A 26,119-nucleotide genomic window follows, 5' to 3' on the forward strand; every position below is an offset into this window, starting at 1 on the left:
TCTGGAAACCTTTTAGGTCATCATTAAAGAAAAAATATATTTAATTAATTCACTGTTATTGTCAAAAATGGTATACCTAACAATTGTTTTCTGTTTTCCATTGATCTATATGAGAAATATATACTATTGTGTTTTCATTTATATGGGGATCCAGGATGCCTAGTATGTTTCAAAAGAAGGGGGATTAGGATTAATCAATCCAGTATTTTATGCAGCGTCAGTGAACTTGCATAAAATTTTAAAATGGCTGAAAGATAATGTCAAACAACTATTAACACGCATGTTAAAATGTAAGTGTGAAAAAGAGTGGAGTTTACTTCAAAGACTTAAGAGAGAGTCTATATGAATAAAATAAAAAATTATGAAGAAAAATATTGCTATGAAAATAAGAATGAGTGAGATTGAGAATGAAAAGAAAGAGTGGTATAATAGCTCATAGATAGTAATAGCTCATAGAGTAGTACAAGGCTAACTGCCCTTGTGGGCCATTTTAAGCCTAGCCAGTTACGCCGTGTGAGAGTCAAACCGTGCACCTTGTGTCTGTAAGGTAATAATAATATGGGTAAATATTTTAGCATATACCCTTGGAAAGATTTACACGAGGAGAAACTCGAAGTTATTAAAGCAAGAAAAGAAAGATGCATATATATATATATATATATATATATATATATATATATATATATATATATATATTTTTTTTTAATTTTATTTTATTTTACATTTATTAACAGGGAAAGTCCGACTGGACACAGGTCCTTTTCCAGCGGAGACCCGAGGAGAAAATCTCCAAGTTACATTACATAAGTAAAATTAAACAAAAATAAAAAAAATTCATATACAATAAAATAAATTAAAACATAATGAAGGTAACAATAAAAAGTTCGGTACAGTAGAGGCAAAAATCAAACATAATTTTAGGATAAAAACATGCATTGGCAATTGCTACTGACCGCAGTGTTTGTTGACTATCTGATAAATAGGTCCTTGGCCTATACTAAAATAACTACAATGATGACATATTTTAAGGCATGATCTAAATAGCAGTTTTACCAGAGAGCTGGAATAAGTTACCAGTGCTCTCATTTTTATATTTTTTATACATTGTTTGTCTTATCCTGGGGAGTACAAGGAGCATAACCAGTTGTTAGAATAGTGTGGTTTCAATAGCTTTTTAAACTATGTAGTAGAGTTATTAGAAGTTATCTGGCTAGGTAGTGAATTCCATGCTCTTGCAATAGTGCAACCAAAGAGAGACTTACCATCATAATTCTTAATATTTGATGACATTTATGAGGTTCTGGTTAGTAGATCTTAATGGTCTAGCAGTAGTATAGGGCTGAATCAGATCCTGGAGAGCAGGGATTCTGTCAGGAAGATAGTATAACTTGTGTGCTACTGACAGTTGACTGAGTAGCAGAAGTTGAGGGAGCTCAAGCCAGTTAAGCTGTTTTAAAGATAGACAGTGATGGGATCTGTATGAGGCTTCAGTAGCAAACTTGGCAATTTCGTTGTAGCAAGATTCCATTTTGTTTAAATCAGCCTGGTGGAGGTTAGTCAAGACTGGGGAGTCAAAGAGGAGGTTGGACAAAAGATGAGTCCTTGCTTTTGTGGCCTTGGTATGTCTAGTGATAAAATGTTTGTTCCTGTATAGGAGGCCAAGCTTTTTATTTACTTCCTTGATGGTTTGAGCTATGTGGATGTCAAATCTCAGGTTGTTGTCAGTTTCTACACCTTACAGTTTAGTGTGTGAGGCTGGACTGACCTGGATGTTATCTTTTGGAAGTTATGCAAAAGTTGTTATCTGGAGGCTGGGACCTACCTGGGCTGAACAGAATAAGTTTTGTTTTTTGGGGATTAAGAATGAGTTTGGTGTTAGTATACCATGTTTCAGCTTAAGGTAAAGTTATTTTGGATTAGGGTATGCAGTTCTTTTATTGTGGGAGCAGCACATCTAAGGGTGTTGTTATCAGCATATTGTACTACTGAGGCAGAGAGTATGGAGAACGAGAACTGGTTGGTAAAAAGAGAGAAAAACAATGGGCCAAGGATGGAACCTTGAGGGATACCTAAAGATACTGGTAACTGAGGGGGCAATTGGTTTTTCCATAGGACAGCCTGTTGTCACTCTGATAAGTAGCTGCTGAGCCATGAGGTAGAGGAGGGGCTGATGTTTAGGGTTGATAGAGTTTTGAGAAGCATATCATGGTTAACCATGTCAAAAGCTTTAGACAGGTCTAAGAATATGGAAGATATGAAAAGACGCTTGTTTCTGTAGTAGTTGATAGTTTTAGTGAAAGACAGTAGTGCAGTGGTAGTATTATGGGAGGGTCTAAAGCCATGCTGTGCCTTAGATAGCAGTTTTTTTTTATTTTGGAGGTACTGAATTAGTTGGGAATGAACAACTCTTTCTAGTATTTTGGATAGGGGTGATAGAATAGCTATTGGTCGGTAATTGGTGATTTTTAAGGTGTTATCTCCTTTGTGTAGTGGTATAACGTGATGTTTTCCATAAAGACGGTACCATGCATTCAGACAGAGACCTGTTGATGAGAATAGCAACAGGATAGGCTCTGGCTACAGCTGCTGTCTGAAGGAAATCTGCTGGTAGGTTATCAGCAGCTAGTGTGGTTGGTTTGAGTTTGTGAAGGAGTTTAGAAATAACAATGGTGGATATGGGACTGCAGGGAGAAGTTGGATGAATTTTCTTGTATGTTGGGGTGGGTTTTGTTAGATGTTGCAGGGCACCTAGAATTATTTTGGGCATTGGCTAGGGTTTGGACAGGTTCAGTAAAGTACTTATTGAATTGTGTGGGAATGTTGTCGTGGCTATTTACTGTCACGGGGTTGGGGTTGGGGATTTACCTGGCTGTAGTATAGTATTTATTGTGGCCCAGAATCTTTGAGGATTGTTAGCATATTTTTCTTGCATACTTTTATAGTAGTTGGTTTGGTCATGTTTAATTATCTTTTTGGTTTTATTACGGAGTTGTAAGTAATTTGGTCTCATAGTAATGGTTTTGTTTTTGTGGCATTGTTTCCAAGCCTTCTCTTTCTTTCATTATAGTTTTGGTTTCTTTAGTTAGCCATTGGGCATATTTTGCTTTTATTCTAATGGTTCTGCAGGGTGCATGATGGTTTAAAATTTGTAAGAAGGTTGAGTTAAAGTACTGCACAGCTTCATCAAGAGACTGTTCCTTTAGGGGAGACCAATTACAAGATTTTAGTGCAGTGATGAATGTATTAGACATAAAGGTCTTTTTATTTCTTACTACTCAGAAGATAGTCTGACTGATGTGTTGAGATCTATTTCTAATTAGGTTGGTTGATGGTCACATAAACTATCAGGTAGACAACCAGATTTGTATGAGCGAGAGGGGTAGATATAAGAATCCAATCAAGAATGGACTTGCAGTGGGATGATTTGTCAATTCTAGTGGGTGATGAGATTAGTTGGGTAAACCCATGTAAGTTAATATAGTTAGAGGGATTGCAACTGGAGCAGCTAAACCAGTCAATATTAAAGTCACTTAATAGTATAGATTCTTGTGGGAGAGAGTTTGAAATCCAGTCTAGTAGGTTTTCCATTATAGTAGTGTTATTGCCTGGTGGGATGTAACCACCTACAATATTTATATGTTTGGGTTTAGTTTTAATTTAGCAAGGATTAGTTCCACATTGTTGCCTACGGGGGATTACCATCATGTAATTCATTGTTGAGATGGTTTTGGAATAATATTGCCACCCCTCAACCCTTTTTCCCCATTCTATCTCTACGTATAATATTGTAACCAGGAGCTGTTATCTCATTATTGTGGTGTTCTGGCTTTAGCCATGTTTCAGTTAGCAACATGATTTCTGGTTTATATAGAGGTAATAGGACATGAAGTTCATGAATTTTGTTTTATATACTTCTTACATTTAGGTTTAGAAAGAGGAGAGAGGAGGTTGGTCTGTGGTATAGAGGATTTAGCTGATCTAAGTTTGGGTTGGTTGTTGTGGTAGGTCCTGGATTAGGGTGAATGTCAGCACTGCATGAAAGTGTTTTAAGTAAGTGTAGGTAGAGTTTAGTAAGCTTGTAAATTATTTTAGCCTGTCTTTATGTCAGGATTTTTTTCTGGAGGTTGACATTAAGGAAGCTAGCAGTTAAAGTGAGCATGCTGTATAAAAAAAAGATGAGAGAATATGTAATTATTGTAATGAAGTTGAGCCCAGTGAACATGTATTTTTGGAATGCAAAAGAGTTGTAAAAGTATGGAAAAAGTTAGGAGACTTAAACTGTTTAGATAGGTGTTAGAGGGGTGGAAGATGTGAATATGGATATTATTGAATATGGATACAATAAAGACAAATATGTGAATATGGTTAAATAATGTTTTGTATAATATGGAATCTGAGTGAAATAAATAATGTTCGATGGAAAATGGGATTTTACTGTAATGTTAAAATCAGATTTTGTCTGTGGAAGATAGAGTAAGGGTCACAGTATAGGAAATAATACTAGCGGTGGAGGTGCTGCAGTAGTGTTGTCGTCTCACAGTTAGACGTTGCCCGTTCGATTCTCAGATAGAGCATCTTCTGTGTAGCGACATGCGTGAATGGGCGTTCCTTCTTTGAAGGTTGTGCTTTAGGCCCGGCAAGCCAGTACATAAAAATCTACTGCCAATCATTAGCGGACCAGGGTTCTGTTGTGGCGACTCCTAACCAGGAAAAGCCGAAAGACACAAACAAACTAAGTTGATATGATTAAAAGGTATTTAAAAATATGTGCAGTATATGTTTTTGTAAATATTGTAGATATTTTAAACATAGTATAATTACTGCAAACAAATCTTTAAAATTAAGGATCCCTACTGTTTTTGATAGGTGCCATAGGATCTTTTACATCTACCTGAGCTACCACCAACTCATGGAGACGGGACCTCAGTTCTACATTTAATCAGAAGGACAATCAACTCAGGAGTGTAGCACCCCCCCCCCCTTATGCTGCCCTGCAGTGTCAGTAATCAACCAACATGGTATGGGAATAAAACCCACAGCCTTCTGCACCAACGGCAAGTGTGTGCTACCGGTTTCACTACTGGCACTGCTATTTGCTTAGTAAGTCAAAAATGCAGTGTAACATTGTCATGTTGATGGTGAGCCATATATGCATTGGGTATTAGGAAAAAATATACTAAACATACTCTGGTAAGAAAACCACTACAAGAAATGTAACTATTTATTTGAGGTGCATTGTGTTAACATTAATGCTATTCTATACTGATACTAATGCTTCTTAAATAGTAGATTGTGCATTAGGAAGCAAAGTGGCATCTGCAAGCTGATGGTATATAGTAGGTATCCTCCATGAAACATCACTATGGATATACATGGCATGAGTTATTGGTGTATTTATAAAAAAGTATGACAGTTTATAGATTTATAGATAGATTAGTACTAAGCTAACTGCCCTTGGGAGCCATTTTAAGCCTAGCCAATTGTCCCTTGTGAGACTCAAACCCTGCACCTTGTGTTTGCAAGGCAAACACCTTAACCAATAGGCCACCCTCCCAACCCCTTATGAAATACTTTCCACTAGTGCTACCCTCAAATCTCGTTTGCTGCTGCAACAGATTATGCGTTTCACCAGCTCTGGCCAGTGAAATTTAAGTATTTTTCTTATTATTCTTATTGAAAAATTTTTCTTACAAATTTAGCTAGTGGTACTTTAGATTAGTTAGTTGATACAGGAAAATTATCCATAGTGCTTGTGCACTCCTTAGTTTATAGGAACTTTTCTTTGTTGTGTGGCCATCTTATTAGGCCTAGTTAAAAACTCCCTTCCCTATTAGTGTGCTTTAAATATATACGTATTTCATAGTCATTTGCTGTGTTTCTTGATAGCCTAAACGTAGAGACTAATTTCTTTCTTTAAGCCCATTTTATTCTTGGGGCTGAGTTGTGCTTTATAAGGGTTCATATTGCCTGTTTAAACTAGAAGGCTTTATAACTTTTCCTTTGTGTGTGTGTGTGTGCTTAGTTATAGGTTATTGTTAAAGCCCGTATTAATATATATATATATATATATATATATATATATATATATAGTGTTTTGACCAAAATACATATAGTTGTTTGCTGTGTGGATTGTTTCTTCTTTGTAGCATGTGTCAGCAAGAGAAATCGAACTCTGGAGTTAAGAAATGTCCTAAGTGTGGACAAAAGATGTCTATAACTGATGGACACTCAGAATGTGTTTATTGCTTAGGTGAGGTTCACCTGCAACAGGACTATTCCATATGCCGTTCCTTTAGCAGCTGAGTGTTGCATGAAAGGAAGAGTAAGTTGATTGCTAGAGGTCTAGTAAAATCTTCCTTTCAAGAATCGCTAGACAAAGACAATACCCAGGACAAGACGTCAAAATCTTCAAAAACTTCATCTGGGTCAGAGCTGAAGAAAGCTTCATCGACCTCTAGAGACAGGTAAACCATCTGCCTCAGCTCCACATGTTTTGGAACCAACTGTTGTTGGTAGGAGCCAGTCCCTGGTATTGGAGCCAGTATGTCCTACCCTCAAGTAGCCTATCCTCCAATCAGTGGCGTCATCTGTAGCCTCTTCTTGGTCCTCAAGGCTTTCGGACATGGATGTAGATCGTGTGGTGCAGAGGCTTCTGCAGACACCGGCACTGGCCAAACTTTTGTCGGGGCTGACCCTCAAGGCTTTGGAACCATCCAAAACCCTTCCTTCTTCCATTCCTCCTCCAGCCCAACTCGAGGTTTCAGAGCCGGCGTGTTAGGAGCTGATGATCGTGAAACCATCTCTGTCGACACCTGTTCCAGGCCTGTCTGTTCCGACAGCGCAGAGGTCCTCTGTGCCGACCATGGACTTTAGGAGAAGACACTCACCGGTCGGGTCCAGAGAGGATAGTCGAACCAACCTTTTTGGTTCTGACTTTGCCTCTTGGGGCTTCAGCTCGGGTGAGTTTGACGCCTGCTTCGGGATCAGAGCCCACTGCTTTAGTGCTGGGAGAATCCCCTGCTTCTTTGGATCCAGGGGTTCCTTCGCATCAGAGCTAGAGGGCTTTTGATGCCCTGAGGAGAGTGTTGTCCCCTCGGGCACCCACATCATCGGAACCAGCAACCTCCTCCTCTAAAGCTCCTGTGTCTACCTATGCTTCACTGGTCCCACAAAAGTGTAGAGACCCAGAGCCTCAGGACGCCCCATTGGGTTAGCCCTGCTCTTCCGAGACCTCACCAGAACCTCCTACTGAGGAAGAGACTTTGCAAGAGAAAGCATCTGGACTCCCCACAGGAATCTGTCACTTATGATGCTGACTTAGGTCCCCACAGTCCCCCTGTGAGGATATCTCTTTCGGAGATATCTTAGAAATTCATAAACAGAGGGGTGGCTGGCAGCCCATCAACCCTACTGATGATGAGTCAGTCTACCTGAAGGCTTTCGGGTCTCAGCCCTCCACCACTTGGGTGTCTTTGCCTTTTAATGAGCTAATGGAAGTGGTTTATCGAAAGGCATGGGAGTCCCCAGATACCATGGAACCTGTCCCTCGGAGGCCTAATAAGTTTATTACCTTGCCTCAGGACAAGGCTTTTCTAACAAAAGGCGTTTCCATTGATGCCATGGTGGTGGCAGCAGCCACCAAGAAGGAGTTATCCGAAACTTCGATGTCTGTCCTTCCACCTAATACAGATTCTGGGATCATGGACAGGTATGGAAAGCGCATGTTTACTTCAGCGACTTTTGCTCTTAGGTCGCTGAATTATCTGACTCATTTCACTAGATTGCAGAGTGATCTCCTAAAGAGCTAGGAGATTCTCTACAGGGTTCAGTAGCTGTGGTGATCTCAGAGAAAATATCCTCACAGCTCTCTACCCTCAATTTCCTAACAAACTCGTCCATGCGTCTGCTTTCGTACACAGATGACGGAGCGAGCAGAACAGCGGGTACAGGAATCGCCCTTAGGAGGCATTCCTGGATGCGCTTATGTCCCTTTGCAGATCCCTTTAAGTCATCCTTTATCAACACCCCTTTCGATGGCTCGTCCCTTTTTGGACCCAAAGTGAAAGAAATGCTTACCAGGAGTGAACAAGATGGAAAGACTTTGTCTGCCATCAGAGTCTGTTTTTCCACACCTACCAGACCTTACTGCAAAGGTCAGAAAGGAAAAATGTGGTTCCGTAAAACTCAAGGAGCCTTTCAGGGCACTCGTGGTGAACCCCCCTCCAGAGGCAGAGTAGGGGGTATTAATGGAAGACACCATCCACGCGGCAGAGGGGGTCCGCAGAACCAGGGTGACAGAGATCAGTTCTTTGGAAAGCCCTATCAGTGCTCCTGAGAGGAGGCCTGCCTGTCCATCTCTGGTGGCAGTCGGCAGACACTTATCTTTGTACCCACTCACCTGGCTAAAAATAACAAATTACAGCTTGGTACAAAGCATTCTATCCAGAGGTTACACTAGTCCCTTTTCCACCCTACCTCCCTCAATAAGAAAAATCCCATACAGTCCACCCAGTCACAGGGAACAAGCAACCATAGAGATTCAAAGGTTCCTGGGAAAAAGAAGTCATCCAACCAGTGCCAGCAGACAAGATAGGATCAGGAACTTACTCAATGTTCTTTTTAGTTCCATAGAAAACTGGGGACTGTAGACCCATACTGGATCTCAGCAGACTGAACAAATCAGTGAAAAAGATGAAGTTCCGGATGGTCACGCTACAGTCGATAATTCCGTTTTTAGGGAAAGACAATTGGATGTGCTCGATAGATCTCCAGGATGCATACTACCACATAAAAATAGCCAGACCATCCAGGAATCCTCTGCGCTTTTGGCTGGGGCCAGTCATTACCAGTTTCGAGCTCTGCCCTTTGGTCTCACTACAGCCACCTGTGTGTTCAAGTATATGGCAGTAGTTACGGCTCATCTGAGACATTTAGGATTCCAGGTGTTTCCATACCTAGACGACTGGCTCCTTATCGCCACCACCAGGCATCAACTCATTCAAGCAATGGACAGCACTATGAATCTATGCAACTGGTTGGGGATTACTATAAATTTAGGAAAGTCGGCCTTATTGCCATGCAGCATACCGTTTTTATAGGAGCAGACTTAGACAGCACCACTATGACCTTAAAACTTCTGCCAGAAAGGGTGTCTACTCTTAAACAGCAGGTTCAGACTCTTCTCTTTAAAACAAAAAGCCCCAGTGTCTATGGTTCTCAAATTGTTGGATACGATGCCAGCAGCAATCATTGCAATCCCATTGGGTCGGATGCACATGCGCATACTACAATGACTCCTTTTCACGCAATGGACCTTTCAAGATCTCCCAATGTCTCATCAGGTTATAATCACAAACTCCTGCAAAAAAGACCTTCGGTGGTGGCTAACATCGCATTGGGTGACAATAGGCCGTCCCTTTGTTTTACCTACACCGATTGCCATAGTGACCACTGACACTTCCCTGTTAGGGTGGGGGGGTATTATCAGGGAAGAACAGCCCAAGGCACATGGGAACAACACGAGGCCAACCTGCATATCGATGTACTAGAGATGAGAGTGGTACTTCTAGCATTGTAGTCCTTTAAAGACGGGTCTTCCTCTAAGGACTATTGCGATACAGACAGTATGTCAGTAGTCTGGTACATAAACAAACAAGGAGGGACCAAGTCTTACCCACTATGTCGAGAGGCCCTGAGAGTATGGCAGTGGGCAACATCCACCCAGTGCTTTCTTATAGCAACGCACATCCCGGGGAGGTCCAACGTGATAGCAGACAAACTGAGCAGGGCAATTGTATTGCCTTACGAGTGGTCCCTAAAGAAAGAAGTAGCGGAATGGATATGCCGCAGATGGGACCAGCCTTGCTGTGATCTCTTTGCAACTCCCATAAGCACCAAATGCAGCAGCTATTTTGCCCTAATACCCCCTCCGGGAGATGCTTCAGGGGATGCGCTTGTACACGATTGGCCTCCGGTCTCCTGTATGCCTTTCCACCTGTACCACTGATACCCAAAGTTTTACAGAAAGACATCCTGGGAAGGACCATCATTTTAATAGCCCCCTACTGGCCTGGTCAGATTTGGTTCCCCCTCCTCCGGCCTCATCTCTTGGAAGAACCTTAGATCTTGGACCCAGTTCCAGACCTTCTGATTCATTCATTGGGGGCTCTTCATCCTTCTCTTCAGTCCCTCAAATTGACAGCTTGGCTGCTCCAATTCCAAATATAGCCAGGTTTCAAAATCTTTCCGCTTCAGCTCAACATATTTTAACATCCTTTCACAAGTCATCTACCAAAAAGTTTTATCTCAGTAAATGGAAAAGGTTCTCAATATGGGCATCCCAAAACAATATTGATCCTTATCTGGCTTCAATATCATCCATTTTAGAGTTTTTGACTAAGCTCTTCAATGAAGGGGCAGCTGCAGCAACCATTTGAGTTCAATTGGCGGCAACTTCAAACTTTCATCTTGGTGATCAAGGGTCTAATATCATGTCACATAAACTCTCCAAGGCTTTTCTCAAAGGTACCATACATCTAAGACCACCCATTAAATCCCTGCATCTATATCACGTTAATAAAAGTTTACTTAATTGAATCAGTAAATGCTGAACTTTATTGATCGATTAAGTGAAACATTGAATAACGTAAAAAAAACAAAAAAAAAAACAAAAAAAACCTAAATGGCATAGGCAGGGGGGCAAGCCCCCCTGCGCCCCCCACACCCCCCTACTTAAATATACCAACTCCGAGGCCGCACTACATTGAGGTAAATGGAAATCTCCCCTTACAGAGATTTCAGTTTACTTGCACGGTGTTCTTCACTTTCGATATTGTCGTGCCGACAATATCCAACTCTATATTGTCAGCTTACGACAACGTGAAGTAGACCCAAATCCCCTGCTACTCCATGGAATCTAAATCTTGTTCTTTCACAGATCATCCTACCCCCATATGAACCAGCCTCCTCTTGTGACCTGAAATATCTTTCATGGAAAACCATATTTCTGCTAGCTATCACTTCTGGTCAGAGAGTTTGAGTTACAGGCCTTGTCCGTTAAACCTCCATGTATTTTTCATAATGATAATTTCTCTTCGGACGAATCCCTTGTTTTTACCAAAAATATGCTCAGACACAAGTCTCAATCAGGCTATAGAGTTGCTGTATTCTTCCCTAAATATAGCAATAAGATGGAGTACAAGCATGATGTTCACAGGCAGCTTTATTTTTATTTAGATAGAGCCAAGGATTTTAGAAAATCTGAACAGCTTTTTGTTTCCCTCTCAGATTCAAAGAAGGGTGCTCCAGTGGTGAAAACCACTTTATCAAAATGGTTATCAGATTGTATCTCCTTTATTTACAGTTTGGTCAATGCGCCATTACAACACAAAGTAAAGGCCCACTCAACTAGAGCTGTCTCCACTTCTTCAGCCTTTTTGGGTAAATTACCAGTAGATATCATTTGTGCAGCAGCTGCTTGGTCAAGGCCACATACCTTTATCACTCATTACCAAGTAGATAGGGCCTCCAGGGACAGGGCCTCCTTTGGTTCCACTGTCCTGAGGAATGTACTCCAGAGAGCCACCCGAGAAAGTTGGTGCTTGGGACGCTAACCCATCAGTAAGAATGAAGGCGAGATGGAACAACTTCACATAAAGAAGTTATGTATTCACCATAACGTTCCATGTGAGTTGTTCATCTTGCCTTCATTCTTACTCCCTACCCTCCAAACCCCCTACCAGTTTTTCTTTGGGACCGAGAAGTTGAGAAGTCTTGGTGGTATTAGTCCTTATCTAGTGTATCCTGTGATACTGCTATTGGGAAATTATCTAGTTACCTTAGTTGCCAGCAAACAAGATTTGAGGTTAGCACTAGTTGCATTATGGGATGGGGAGTAGACCAGGAGCTGGTTGAAGACCTGAAGCTTTTGCATTTGGCTGAGTCTGAGAAGAGGATCGGCTCCGAAACCCATCAGTAAGAATGAAGGCGAGATGAGATGAACAACTCACATGGAATGTTATGGTGAGTACATAACTTCTTTTTTTCTAGTATAAATGTGCAATATAAATTCTATGTCCACAGGTAGGCTCTGATAATAACACCAGGTGTAACCCATGGTCCATCATACAACTTTCATACTTTACATTTTTGTAACTCACATTATTTATGAGTTTATGTGCTCTAAATAAAGAATTTGGGGGGAAAATTCTCAGGAAGTGTTTTCTTTGGTAACCATTTGAAATGTCAGGATCTGCTGAGACTTAATGGCCAGAAAAAGAGACTTGCATATACTAAGTCTGAGATGGGCATTTTTCCTGTGAGGTATGTCGGTCTCAGAGTTGTTGTATCGGCTTGGGTGGTGTGCGAGGATTGCCCCTAAGTTTAAAGGAGAAGAGTGACATCCAATATTCACGCACTCATTTTTTGTGAGTGTTGGCTCTGTGTTACAAGTGCCAACATTTTAATAGGGTGCAGTTTTCCTTACCTCAAAGACTTCAGAAAGCAAGGGAATTAATTACTTTACTGCTGACAAGGACTAAAGAATATATTTTTTTCAGCTGTTCCACTCTCCTACATCATCCAGCAGTCTGCTACCCCTTTGTCCACATCCTCACCAGGTCTCCTAGCTCCTTCATATACTCCTTTGGTTTATCCATTGAGTTCGGGCCAGTAGATGATCTTAAGGTCATCTGGGGGCTGCCTTCCGTCTTTTATTATTTTTTTTATTATTGACCTACCCATTTCCCCTTCCCATTGTGTAGGATTGCATGGTATGACTTAGGGGGCCAGGAGTGCAAGAGGGACATTTATCATTTCTCCCTGCCTTTGCTGCAGCTCTGCTATGTCCCTACCCTATCCTGTCTTAAGATGATGCCCCCTATGTCACGTTCTCTGGCTTCCACCATAGATCACCAGCAGGAGGTGCCCACACAATCCACCATTCCCGAGAGAGCCCATCCCTCCCTGCCCCTCTGTCATTCATCCGTACTGCTAGCAGCACCCAAGTCGTCTGATCTTTATTCAGGGATTTATCCCTCTGTGCTATCAGAGTGTTTAACTAAGTTAAGAATATTGAACAAGTTAAAATAGAATTTTACTCTAGAAAAGGCATAGTGTAATTGTATCTAGAAGTGTTATGTTGCCACTGTGCTGATTAGATATTGTAAATACCTTCTGTTTGAAGAAGGACTCTGGAGTCTACAGGCTCAGATGGTGTTTCATAATTTACTTAATAAAAGTTTTTTTATTACTGTACTTCCATTTTTATTTATTTATTTTTGAGGATAGAACTTTTTAACCTGTATCCCCATGATAAGGCGTTATGTTTTCCCTCTAGTTGATAGGTTCATAGGTAGGTACTAGGCTATTGGCCCTAGGGCCTATATAAGCCTAGCCAAGGGTACCCTGGCTTTCGCCACCCAAGAAAATTATCTTCCTGTGCCACTGTTGAGCAGAGCCACAGAAGTGATCCCCGGGGTGAATTTCATATCTCCCATCCAATCATCCAGATTTTTCTTGAACAGTGCTAATGAGGAGCTTTGTTTGATATAGATAGGTAGTTTGTTCCAGAGCATGGGAAGTCTCTGGGACAGGAATCTATCCCTCCAGCATGTTGTGTTTATTGTGGTGACGAGGTTTAGGTCCCTAGAGCGTGTAGCTCGTAGGGATTGGGATTTCTTTAAGTGGAACATGTCTAAAAGCTCTGGGTTTGACATAGCTTTGTGTGTTAGGCAGAGATCGCCTCTGAGTAGGCGATATGCAGCGGAGTAAAGCTGCAGTTTTTTGAGACGGTCTGCATAGGGCATCTCTTTGAGGCCAGTAATCCTCTTTGTGAGGTATTTCTGTGGCCTTTCCAGTTGTTGTAGATGTCTTGTGAGGTACATACCAAAAGGGGAATTGTACTCTATAATGGGTCTAATGAGTGACGAGTAGAGGGGAACAATGACCTCTTTTTTCCTGGATGAGAAACCTTTTGTGATGAGGTGTGCCACATAGAAGGATTTCCTGACTACTGTGGCGATGTGATTATCAAAGGAGAGACAACTGTCCACCTATGTCCCAAGGTCTCTTATCACACTTTCGGTGTTAAGTAGACTACCACCTATGTGGTAGTTCATGGGTACTGCGTTTTTACCAAAAGGAATGACAATGCACTTTTTGGCATTGAGCTTGAGGCCATGGCTTTGACACCAGGCATCTGTCTCAGCAAGGCCCTTTTGTAGGATGTCCACATCTTTTGGAGTTTTGATTATGGCTCCTAGTTTGCAGTCATCTGCGAACTTCGTTGGCCTGTATTTCAGAGAAGTAGATGCCAAACAGGAGAGGACCCAGGACTGAACCCTGTGGTACTCCACTTGTCACTGGTCTGAAGCTGGATTTGGAGTCTGCTACTTTCACAGTGTGGGTTCTGTCAGTGAGCCAGTTGGCAACCCATCTGGTGACATAGGGATTTATACCTAGTTTAGTGAGTTTATCTATAATTCCAGAGTGGGGGATGGTGTCAAATGCCTTGGCGAGATCTAGATAGGCTGTGTGAACCACCTTACCCTCATCTACGGCTTTGGTGACTGCTTCAAAGAAGTCTATCAGGTTTAGGAGACATGATCTGCCTTTTACAAATCCTGACCTCCATTTCTTCTGTTCCACACTTTCACATGGGCACTCCATTCTTCTCAATTTGTATTCCTTATACTCCCCATTGTTGACATTTCATACTCCCCATTGTTGACATTACCCATGTCTTTTCCTTGTACTGTCTTAGCTTCCCCCAACCTCCATATTTCTGTATACCCCTTAACCTTATATTATAAGTATGGTCCCTCGGAAGCTCATTTTCCCACACCTTATTAGATTTGCTTTATGTTTGATTTATTTGCTATAAGGATTTGAATTTCTCCGGCAAGTGTTGAATTGCAGAGTTGGAAACCTTGACTTAAATCCCATCAGTTGCAACGTGCTTTTGTGTGACTTTATGCATGGCTTTTAACTTTCTTTTATTTTTAGACTCCCTTGCAAAGGGGAGGTTGTGTGTGTTCAGGTGGAATTAACTTGTCATCCCCCTCTCAAAAAAAAAAAAAGAAAGAAAGTTAAGAAGACCACATTACTGCCCAACACAGAATAGTGCAAGGAAATTCACTCGCCATCTACTAGCACTTTGCCTACTGTAAAAGGGACGATTAGAGGCAAAAGTCCAACGTACTTCACAGATTATGCATTAGATTTTAGTATGCGGTGTGTACCCAACGTATGGCATTAATAACAATGGAGTTTAACTCAAATCAGATCCAAATTTTTAAAAGCCAGATATGATGCTCTGTGTGATAGCATTTTAAACAAGATTTCTGTTGTGACCAGAGGACTTTCTGTCTTTAGAAACAGTAAACTAAATTTGCAAGATTGCAAAGCTTACAGGATTAGGTTTTTCACTGCAGCTGGATTTGCTATGCAACATTTATTCAGAGTAATATGGCTTCCAGGATGTCTGACAGTATCATCTTTGGGTTTTGAATCAGATTGTTACCCCTTTCGCGCTTTGTTTTTTTATGGTTTCTTTGAGAGATCCTTTGATTCTAACTCAGTTCTTTGAAGTTAAAGGACTCTATTTTTATGTTTTTTGGGACCCTGACTATAGCAGATCATCAGCCTATACAATGTCCACTTCCATATCTCCTCCTTATCTGGTACTACCTCTCTGACTGGGGCAATTGAAGGGGTGGAGTGGGGATTGAGATCCTCTTGTTAAGGTGGCTAACCTTTTGAGCTGATATTACACCCTAGACAAGGCTGTCAGTGTATTGGAAAAGAGACTGGAATTTCTAGGGAGGGAGGAGAGAGAGACTAGTTGCCTGTAACTTCATCCTTCTGCACTTACTAGGGCTTCATCATCAGGCTGGGCAGGCAATGGTGTGTAGACAGATTGCATACTCTGCCCTGAACCATATAGGTCATCCGTATGGTCTCTGTTCTCCCTCAACTAAACATCCTCTCTCTCTCTCTCTCTGACCTCTGCCAGCATGCTTTCCCTCCCTCGAAGATAGCCACACCCATCCTCCTTTTCAGCACCATCAGATGCCCAAGCCATTAAATGAAATGGGTCATCTGGGTCATAGTCAGGGCTTTATCCTTCTGCTCCACCAGATCTTCATTTTGATTGATATCCACGGTGGTACAGCAGTAGCATTGTTACCTCACAGCAAGAGGTTCTCCTGTTCGATTCTCTGCTGGAGTGCCTTCTGTGTGGAGTCTGCATGTCCTCCTCGCGGTCGAGTGGCCTCCGAAAGACATGGGTGAATGGACGTGCCTTCGCTGAAGGTTGGGTGTCGGGCTGGCAACTCGGCACCATAAAAATCGACTGCCAATCATTAGCAGACTGGAGTTCCGCTGTGGCGACCCCTAACCGGGAAAAGCCGAAAAGACAAACAGTCTTGGACAAGAAATACTGAGGCCTTTATAAATTTCTTGATACGTCGTCATTTTTCTGGAAGGATGAAAGCTCCTTTTCTTCTTCTTTTCCCATAAGGCAGAGTTTGCCCCATGTTTCAGCATGCAACCTGCTGGGGACTACAGGAACTAGCCCCACACTGACAGTGGTTTGTTAGTGACATGGATGGCACAGTGTCCTGATGGGGTAAAGGCCCACCTTGGATTTAGGTATATGTTCATGGGCTCATCAGTGATTACAATCTAACTACCCCTAGGCTTCTTTTAAGCCTGGCCTTGCTTCCTAAATGTTTCTGGGTAGTTCTTACTCTAGGGTTGTTTTATGGGGTATGTGTAGACTGTGCCATATGCATCACTGGTGAACTGTTTTTTTTTTTTTTTTTTTTTTTTAATCTTGACATCAAAGTCATAGTGATACAACATGCAGTCAGTCATAGTGCAATGCAAGCAGTTTTGGATGTTCTTCGTGTTTCACTGTTGCAGTCATCACATTTGGGTTATCTGCTTGCAGTAGCCCTCAGTCGGCCTGATTATCAAATTCTTGGGTCCTGCGTCGGTTGCTGTCTCATCTTCCATGACATCAGGTAGTCAGGGGTATAGAGCATGCAGCCAACACCATTACACCAGTCTTTCTTGCCGTGCAGTGCCCAAAGTAGAAGCAGTTCGTAAGTGATGGTCGGCCGACTCCAAGTCTTCAACTAAGCTAAGTACCTCATTGGGGATCCTTTTTCTTGCTCTAAACCGATGTCAGTAAAAGTTAACAATTGTATTTCTTGTGGAAAGCAAATACCTCATAAAGATTTTCATTCGTACTCCATTCCTTGCTTAGGCCCAGACCACGACATACCTCGCTGTCGGTTTTGTGCCTTATTCAAACCTCATACTATTTGTCGTCAGTTTATTTACGCTTCTAAATATTTTGGTACTATGTTCAGTTATCCAGAAATGGCTTCGGTAAGCCACCCGACTACCGATATTACGAAAAAAAACGCAAAGATAAAGACAGAGACAGACCGCATAAGTCCAAAGCTGCCAATGACGCCTCTCCTAAGCTAGTCACCAGTTCGCCGGTACTCAATGAGGCACTTTTGCTGCCCCTGATACCCGCTACTTCGGATTTGCAGGCCTCTACTGAGAACCATTCTGAGTCCGGTATGCTGCGAGATGCTTCTACGACTGCGGAATCCGCGGATGTCTCTACCTTGGATGGGTCCGGAGGTGCTGTTCAGGCACCGGCTTCTGAGGGTGTATTTAGGCCTACTGACTTGCATATTAAACCAACGCCATTTTCTTCTTTAAGGCCTAAAACTCCATTCCTAGAAAACCGACGCCCAGACTGCATGGTCAGGCCCCTATGCCTAAAAAGCAAATGATAAGAATGGCTGAAGACTTTATTACTCTAATCAGGGGAAGCCACGCTTCCTCCTTTAAGAGACCTAGGACAGATTTTCCTTCCGATTCTTCTGATCAGGATTCTGAAATTTCTGTTTTCTCTGATGACCAGGATTTGCCCTTATCTACCTATGAGGATTCTGATGCAGAGGACTCCATTCCCTCTGCTTCCCCTCCAGAGGATTTCTCTTTTGGTGAATCCTTGCATACTCTTAGAGAGCATTTCCGCTGGGAACGCCAGGATTTCTGACTCCAAAAAGAGGCTTAGGGAATTCTTACTCCTGCCTCAACACAGTCCTTTATCTATCCCGGCTGTACTGGACATTGTAGGTGATGCCTTCTCGGAATCTAGCCTGGCCCCTGACTCTTTACTTGCTGCTCCCGGAAAACATGACAGGTATTACAGGGTACCTGACTCTCACAAGTTCCTCTTTAAAAATCCTACTGCGGATCCTGAGACCATTTCACAGGGTACCAAGGGCATTAAGACTACTACTGCCAAAAATCCTACCCCCTCTGATAGAGATTCCAGGGCGCTGGATAGATGGGGTAAGAAGGTGTACACTTCTGCAACTTTGGCCATTAAGGCCTTGAACGGCCAGTTTCATATGTTAAAGTATCAGCTGCATATTATTGGATTGCTTAAACAGAAAATGATGTTGATTCCTGACTGTGCGGAAAATAAAGAGTTACAGGATTTTACAAGTTGGAAAACATACTTTGCAGTGTGGTTTTGATTAATTAGTGGCATCTTGCAGGGCTGGTGTCACTGGGTCTGTACTTAGAAGGCATGCTTGGATTAAGGCGCAATCTTTGCTAGATCATGTTAAAGCTAAATTACTGGATGCTCCCTTAAACCAAGACCGCCTGTTTGGCAACAAAGCAGAAGTACTTAAAAAGATGGAGGAAAAAGCTAAATCTATGCAAACTGTTAAAGATTTCCTGCAAGTACAGCCTCCCAGATTTAGTTGACATTGGCTCTCTAAGAATTGGTCCTTTCCTGCCTCTTCCAGGCCTTCTCAGTCCAAACCCAGAACCAGCACAACATCCAGGCTTTAGTCCCAAGGTACTCGTCGGCCTAAGCAGTGGGGGGCTCCCACTTCCAAAGAAGGGAGGAGTAAGACTCCCCCTATGGTAAACCGTCTCAATGACTTAACTTTAAACCTTCCAAGCCCTGCTCTACTGACTGTTCCTTTAGGGGGAAAGATTGCCCTGCATGCAAAAAATTGGGAACTCATTACCCAGGATAAATGGGTTTTAAATATAGTTTCCCAAGGATACAGATTCCACTTCCACTCCTTACCAACCCCAAACGGTTGGCCAGACCTACTCCCAAATCAGTTGGCAGAGGCTCAAAAGCAAGCTCTCTCTCTTCTAAGCATCAGGGCTATTCAACCTGTCCCAGAAAAAGAATGGGAGCAAGGTTTCTACTCAAGACTTTTCATGGTGCCCAGAAAAGACAATTCCTGGCGTCCTATCCTGGTCCTGTCTATACTAAACACCTTTTTGGTGATCCCAAAATTCAAGATGCTAACTCTTCATCAGCTGATTCCCATGCTAGGCAAAGATGCCTGGTTGGCAACACTGGATTTAAAGGAAGCTTACCTGCTCATCCCAATAAGGGAATCTTGCAGAAGATACTTGCGCTTCAGAGCAGGCTACATGCACTATCAGTACTCTGCACTGCGCATTGGCTTATCTGTTGAGCCCAGGGTATTCACAAAGTGCCTAGCTCCTGTCATTGCATTTTGCAGGCAAAGGAATATTCAGATATACCCATACCTGGATGATTGTCTAATTCAGGCAGAAGGCCAGGACATACTATTAAACCATCTGGCATTTGTAAAGAAATTGCTAACTTCTCTGGGGTACACCATAAACAAAAAAGAAATCACATCTTGTACCCTGCCAACAAATTGTATTCCTGGGAGCAAGGTTGAATACAACTTCCCAGATGGCCTCAGCCTACTTCAAACTACTGGCCACAAAGACCCAGCTATCTGCAAGGAAAATACTGCGAGCCCTGGGGATGTTCTTCGTGTTTCACTGTTGCAGTCATTACATTTGGGTTATCCTGTTGGCAGGTTGCCCTCAGTCGGCCTGAATTCCAAAGTCTTGGGTCCTGCGTCAGTTGCTGTCACCTCTTCCCTGACGTCAGGGGTATAAAAGATGCAGCCGATGCCATTTTTTTCAGTCTTTCTTGCCATGCGGTGCCCGAAGCAGAAGTAGTTCGCAAGTGCCCGTTGGCCCACTCCTGAGATTTTCGTGTTCAAATTTCAGATCCGAAGTCTTCATTAAAAGCCAAGTACCCCGTTGGGGAAACTTTTTTCTTGCTCCAGACCGATATCAGAAAAAGTTAATAATTGTATTGCTTGTGGGAAGCAAATACCTCTTAAGGACTTTCATTCTTACTGTATTCCTTGCCTAGGGTCTGACCACGACGTTGCTAGTTGTCGGTTTTGTGCTAGATTTAACCAACGCACTATTAAGCGTCGGTGCGATTTTGCATTAAGCTATTTTGGGCGAAGATTTAATTATACAATGTCATCAGATAGCCATTCGACTACCGGAGTTCACAAAAAAATGCAAAGAAAAGGACAGGCAACCGAGGTCCAAAACCGACGAAGCTTCTCCTAAGCAAGTCACCGATTCTCAGTGAGGCGCTTTCGCAGCCCCTGACACCTGCTACTTTAGAGTCGCAGGCCGCTACCGATTCCCACGTGGAGTCGGCCAGGCTGCAGGAAACTCAAGGTATTGGAGCCTCGGAGATTATTCCCTCAGATGGGTCCGGAGCCTCTGAGCAGGCATCAGCTTCTGAGGGTGTATTCAGACCTAAACAATTATATATTAAACCGACTTCAAAGACTAAAACACCTTTAAAGGCAAAGAAACAAGTTCACCAGTCACAAGGACAGGCCTCCATGCCCAAAAAACAGATGCTCAAAATGGCCAAAGACTTAATTACCTTGATCAGGGGTTCCCATCCTCCTCCTGATAAGAGGCCTAGGCAAGAGACAGACTATGAATCTTCAGATCAGGTTTCCTTTTCTTCTGATTCTTCTTCTGATCAGGAATATTCTCTCCCCCCCTATGAGGATTCTGATGCCGAAGAATCAATTCCTTCAGTTTCTCCTCCTGAGGACTACTCTTTTGGGGAAACCCTGCATTCCATGAGGGAGCACTTTCACTGGGAGAGCCAAGATTTTTCAGAATCTAAGAAAAGGCTCAGAGACTTCCTTTTACTACCTCAACACAGGCCTCTAGCTATTCCACCTGTGTTGGACATTGTAGATGATGTGTTCTTGAGTCTAGACTGACCCCTGACTCTTTATCTCCAGCTCCTGTTAAGCCGGACAGATACTACAGGGTCCCTGACTCTCATAAATTTCTTTTCCAAAACCCTACTGCAGACCCATAAACTATTTCTCATGGTCCAAAAGGGGTCAAGGCTTCTACTGCAAAAAATCCTACCCCCTCTGACAGGGATTCTAGGGCTCTGGATAGATGGGGAAAAAAGATTTACACATCTGCTGCTTTGGCTATAAGGTCCTTAAATTGCCAGTTTCATATGCTCAAATATCAGCAATATATCATGACACTGCTTAAACAGAAAATGATGGCAAATTCTGAATGTGCAGAAAACAAAGAAATGCAGGATGTATTGCATGCAGCTGAACAAGTTGGAAAGCATACTTTGCAATGTGGGTTTGATTCTCTGGAGGCCTCCTGCAGGGCTGCTGTTACGGGTTCTGTCATTAGGAGGCATGCTTGGTTAAAGGAACAAAATCTGCCTGACCATGTTAAAGCAAAATTATTAGATGCTCCTTTACAACATGATACCTTGTTTGGTGTTAAGGCAGAAGAGGTGTTAAAGAAAATGGAGGACAAAGCTAAAAATATGCAAACTGTCAAGGATTTCTTACAGGTACAGCCACCTAGATTTAGCAGACACTGGCCTACAAAGAATTGGTCCTTTCCAGTCTCAGACAGACTTCAAAGGGGCAGATCCAGACGCCCTAGAGGCAGATCACTGCCGCAAGGATCCTACAGGTCTAAGCACAGGAGTGCTTCTACCTCCAAAGGTGGAGAGGACACATCACAATCATACAGGAAACAGTCCCAATGACTTCCCCCTGCCTGCGCCAAGCACTTATCTTCTGGCAGCACCCTTAGGGGGAAACGAGCACTTTTTTCTCAAAATTGGCACATGATAACCCAGGACAAATGGGTTCTAGACATAGTGTCACAAGGCTACAAGTTTCATTTCCATACCCTGCCAAGGGCAAATGGTTGGCCAGACCTGCCAAAAAATCAATGGGCAGAGGCTCAAAAACAAGTTGCAGCTCTCATGGACATGAGGGCTATTCAACAAGTACCACAGCAAGAGCAGGGACAAGGATTTTACTCGACTGTTCTTGGTACCCAGAAAGGACAAAGCATGGAGACCAATACTGGACCTATCTATTCTAAACACTTTCCTGAATATACCAAAATTCAAGATGTTGACCATACAACAGCTTCTGCCCATGCTGGGCAGCAAGGCTTGGCTTGTGACTTTAGACCTAAAAGAGGCATACCTGCACGTCCAAATCAGACAATCATGCAGAAGATACCTCAGATTCAAGGCTGGCTCAAAGCATTAAAAAATTCTCTGCATTGCCCTTTGGCTTATCTACTACGCCCAGGGTCTTCACAAAGTGCATGGCACCAGTAATTGCTTACTGCAGACAAAGAGGAATACAAATATATCCTTACTTGGACGACTGCCTCATACAAGCAGAGAACAAGGACATTCTACTACAGCATCTGATGTTTGTGAAAAGACTTTTAACATGTCTAGGGTGCATAGTCAACAAAAAGAAATCAAAACTAGTACCCTCTCAAGAGATAATATTCCTGGGTGCAAGCTTAAATACAACTGCCTAGATGGCTTATCTCACTCCAGACAAACAAAGGCAACTGACTACCTATTTCAAGGAAATGGCAACAAAGGCCCAGTTACCTGCAAGAAAAATTCTGAAGGCGTTGGGCTTCATGGCATCCTGCATCTTACTAATTCCATATGCAAGGCTGCATATGAGGAAAATTCAGTGGTACCTAAAAAGTGTCTGGACACAACATTGCCACAGCCTGGAAACAATGATTACTTTAATTCCCTGCCTGCAACAGGAATTTCGAGGGTGGGCAAAGGCTTGTCACGAAAACAATGGACAGCCATTCTCACTACCCCCAGCCAGGCAGAGCCTAACAATGGATGCATCAGATTATGCCTGGCGGGGCACACATGGCAGGAAGAGGCATTCAGGGCACCTGGTCCACAAACCAAAAGCATCTACATATCAATCAGAAAGAGATGCTAGCTGTTAAAAATGCCCTGACAGCCTACTTCATCCGGGACAACTACTGATAAAGACAGACAACACCATGGTCATGTGGTACATAAACAAGCAGGGAGGCACTCATTCTTACCCCCTGTGCAGACTAGCCACGTCTTTATGGGACACAGCATTGACTTACCAAGTTCATCTGCAGGCACAATTCCTGCCAGGAAAGGAAAATACTCTGGCAGACGAACTAAGCAGAAACCAAGGTCAGGCAGGAGAAACCAAAAATTATTCTGATTGCCCCAGACTGGCCACGCCAGTACTGGTATCCGATCTTAAGGAACTTGTCCCAATGCCAGCCTGGACCTTACCTCAAATACCTCATCTACTGTCCCAGCAAAGCAGTCAGATTCTGCACAGCCAACTCAGGACCCTAAACCTGGCAGCATGGCGGATAATGTAGCCATACAAACCACACCTCTCAGTAAAGCTGTGATGGATGTCATTTTAGAAGCCAGAAGGCCTAGTACTAGAAAATCCTATGCTGGGAAATGGAAGAGGTTTTGTGCTTGGAACCAAGCTCAAGGAACTGATACAGCTTTCCCAAATATTCCTCAGATTTTGCAATACTTAACTGAGATGCTGGACAAAGGCCTATCTTTTTCATCAATTAAAATTCATACCTCTGCCATTTCGGCTCATTACAATACAGAGCCACCACTCTTTTCTCATCCTTTATTAAGGCAGTATCTCAGAGGAGCCAAAAATGTAAGGCCTCCAAGGAGAATGCCAATACCTGCATGGGACCTCAATTATGTCTTGGAAAAACTCACCTTACCTCCTTTTGAGCCAGCTGCTACTGCGGACATAAAGTTCTTATCTTGGAAAACAGCTCTGCTCCTAGCAATAACTTCTGCAAGACGAGTGTCCGAGCTACAGGCTCTCATGGCTGTGGAACCCTTTATCATTTTCTATCCAGACAGGGTCTCTTTGAGAACAAACCCTACATTTATGCCTAAGGTGGTATCCAGTATAGCCCTTAACCAAACAATTCATTTGCCGACCTTTTATCCAAATCCACAGAACAAGGGGGAGAAAATTCTGCATTCTTTGGACGTACACAGACAACTAAGATTCTACTTAGACAAAACTAAAGTTTTCAGAAAGACAGAGCAATTACTAGTGGCATATGCCGCAGCATCACAAGAAAAGGCTATCTCCAAGCAGACTATTTCAAAGTGGATGGGTCACTGCATTTGTTTCTGCTACTCACAGCATGGCAAACCAGTGCCTAAGGGCATTAGGCCACATTCAACCAGAGCTACAGCCACTTCTGCAGCCTTTCTCAGGGGAGTACCAACCAAAGACATTTTGGAGGCTGCTACTTGGAGTTCAGTGCATACCTTTACAAAGCATTACAATCTGCCTCTTTACTCTAAATCCAGGGCAGGCTTTGCCACTGCAGTTCTGCAGAGCCTCATAGCCGCTCCTAATGCTGTTTAGCTCCAGCCCCCCAACCATAGCTTTGGGACTCAACCCAAATGTAATGACTGCAACAGTGAAACACGAAGAACATAGTACAGTTGTGTACAGTTACCATAAATGTAGATGTTCGAGTGTATTCACTGTTGCAGTCCAGGTTACCCACCCACCATCCCCCTTATTTTTGCTGAAACTTATCTTTGCTTCTCTAGTCTATACAACCTAGGTGGTGTATTTGCTTATAGATGAAGATAAAGCTTATTTTGGTGCATGTATGTTTTACTTACATAATTTTAGCCTACCTTTTTGGGGGCACCTGACATCTGGGGCAAGAAAAACTAAATAAAATGGCGTCGGCTGCATCTTTTATACCCCTGACGACCTGACGTCATGGAAGAAGGGACAGCAACCGACGCGGGACTCAAGACTTTGTTAATCAGGCCGACTGAGGGCAACCTGCCAGCAGATTACCCAAATGTAATGACTGCAACATTGAATACACTCGAACATCTACATTTATGGTAAGTATACACAACTGTACTTTACCCTCCCTCCAGCCCCCTGACTGCTATTGACTATACCTCTATTCTTGTTTACTATGCTTAAAGCTTTTTGGTGTATTTGCTTTTTTGTTGGAGGTGTAACCTTGTATATAATTGCTTCCCATTATGGGGGCACTTAATATCTGGGGCAAGAAAAACTGGTGTAATGGCGTTGGCTGCATGCTTAATACCCCTGACTACCTGACATCATGGAAGATGAGACCGCAACCGACGCAGAACCCAAGACTTTGATAATCAGGCCGACTGAGGGCTACTGCAAGCAGATAACCCAAATGTGATGACTGCAACAGTGAATACACTCTAACATCTACATTTATGGTAAGTGTACACAACTGTACTTTTTCATATGCAGCTTCACCTTTCGCTAGGCAATTTCTATGATAAAAGTGTCTGCCAGACTCCATCTGCTCAGGGAGCTGTCATGTCATGTGATACTGAACCACTTATTTTCCCAAACCTATCTCTAAAACTACAGGGAGATTTCTGTCCATAACAGCAGTGGGTTGACCACAAATGCAGTTTCAGCTGAATGTACTGTTAACGTCAGCAGTGTCTGGGTATGTCCATTCATTTTTTTGTCTTAAAGCTTAATTAAAGTTTAAGTTGATGTACTATGTTTACAGTAAAATGTGTATAGTTAAAACTAATGTTTTTGCTTTGCTTTGCACTTGTAGCTTGTGGAAATCATCGTCTTCTGCCTCCTGCTGTATTTTTATAAGCAAAGAAATGCAAAATACATAATAATTATTCTGCTGTTGGTGGCAGTTTTGGGTAAGTGTTACCAAAGTCTATAAGGCTAATGCCATTCTCTAGACTGCAATACCTTCCTTTCCTCCAGAAATTTACTGTTGCTTTTGAAACGTCACCGTTTCCTGCTAATATGAAACTGTATATGATTATGCCAGTTGGAGTAGGAAG

The 26,119-nt window shown here is 42.6% G+C and overlaps 1 protein-coding gene across 1 annotated transcript in view; it reads left to right on the top strand.

Moving 5' to 3' along the window:
• The window catches only part of NIPAL3 (NIPA like domain containing 3), a 750,101-nt gene that overhangs the window by 454,386 nt on the left and 269,596 nt on the right, over positions 1–26,119 (top strand). The window contains exon 6 of the mRNA XM_044083192.1: positions 25,876–25,972. Within this exon, the coding sequence (XP_043939127.1) occupies positions 25,876–25,972 (97 nt within the window). The remainder of the gene's footprint in view (positions 1–25,875; positions 25,973–26,119) is intronic.

This window comes from Protopterus annectens, chromosome 1.part1, assembly GCF_019279795.1.
Source record: "Protopterus annectens isolate FY-2018-M chromosome 1.part1, PAN1.0, whole genome shotgun sequence".
NCBI lineage: Eukaryota > Metazoa > Chordata > Ceratodontiformes > Protopteridae > Protopterus > Protopterus annectens.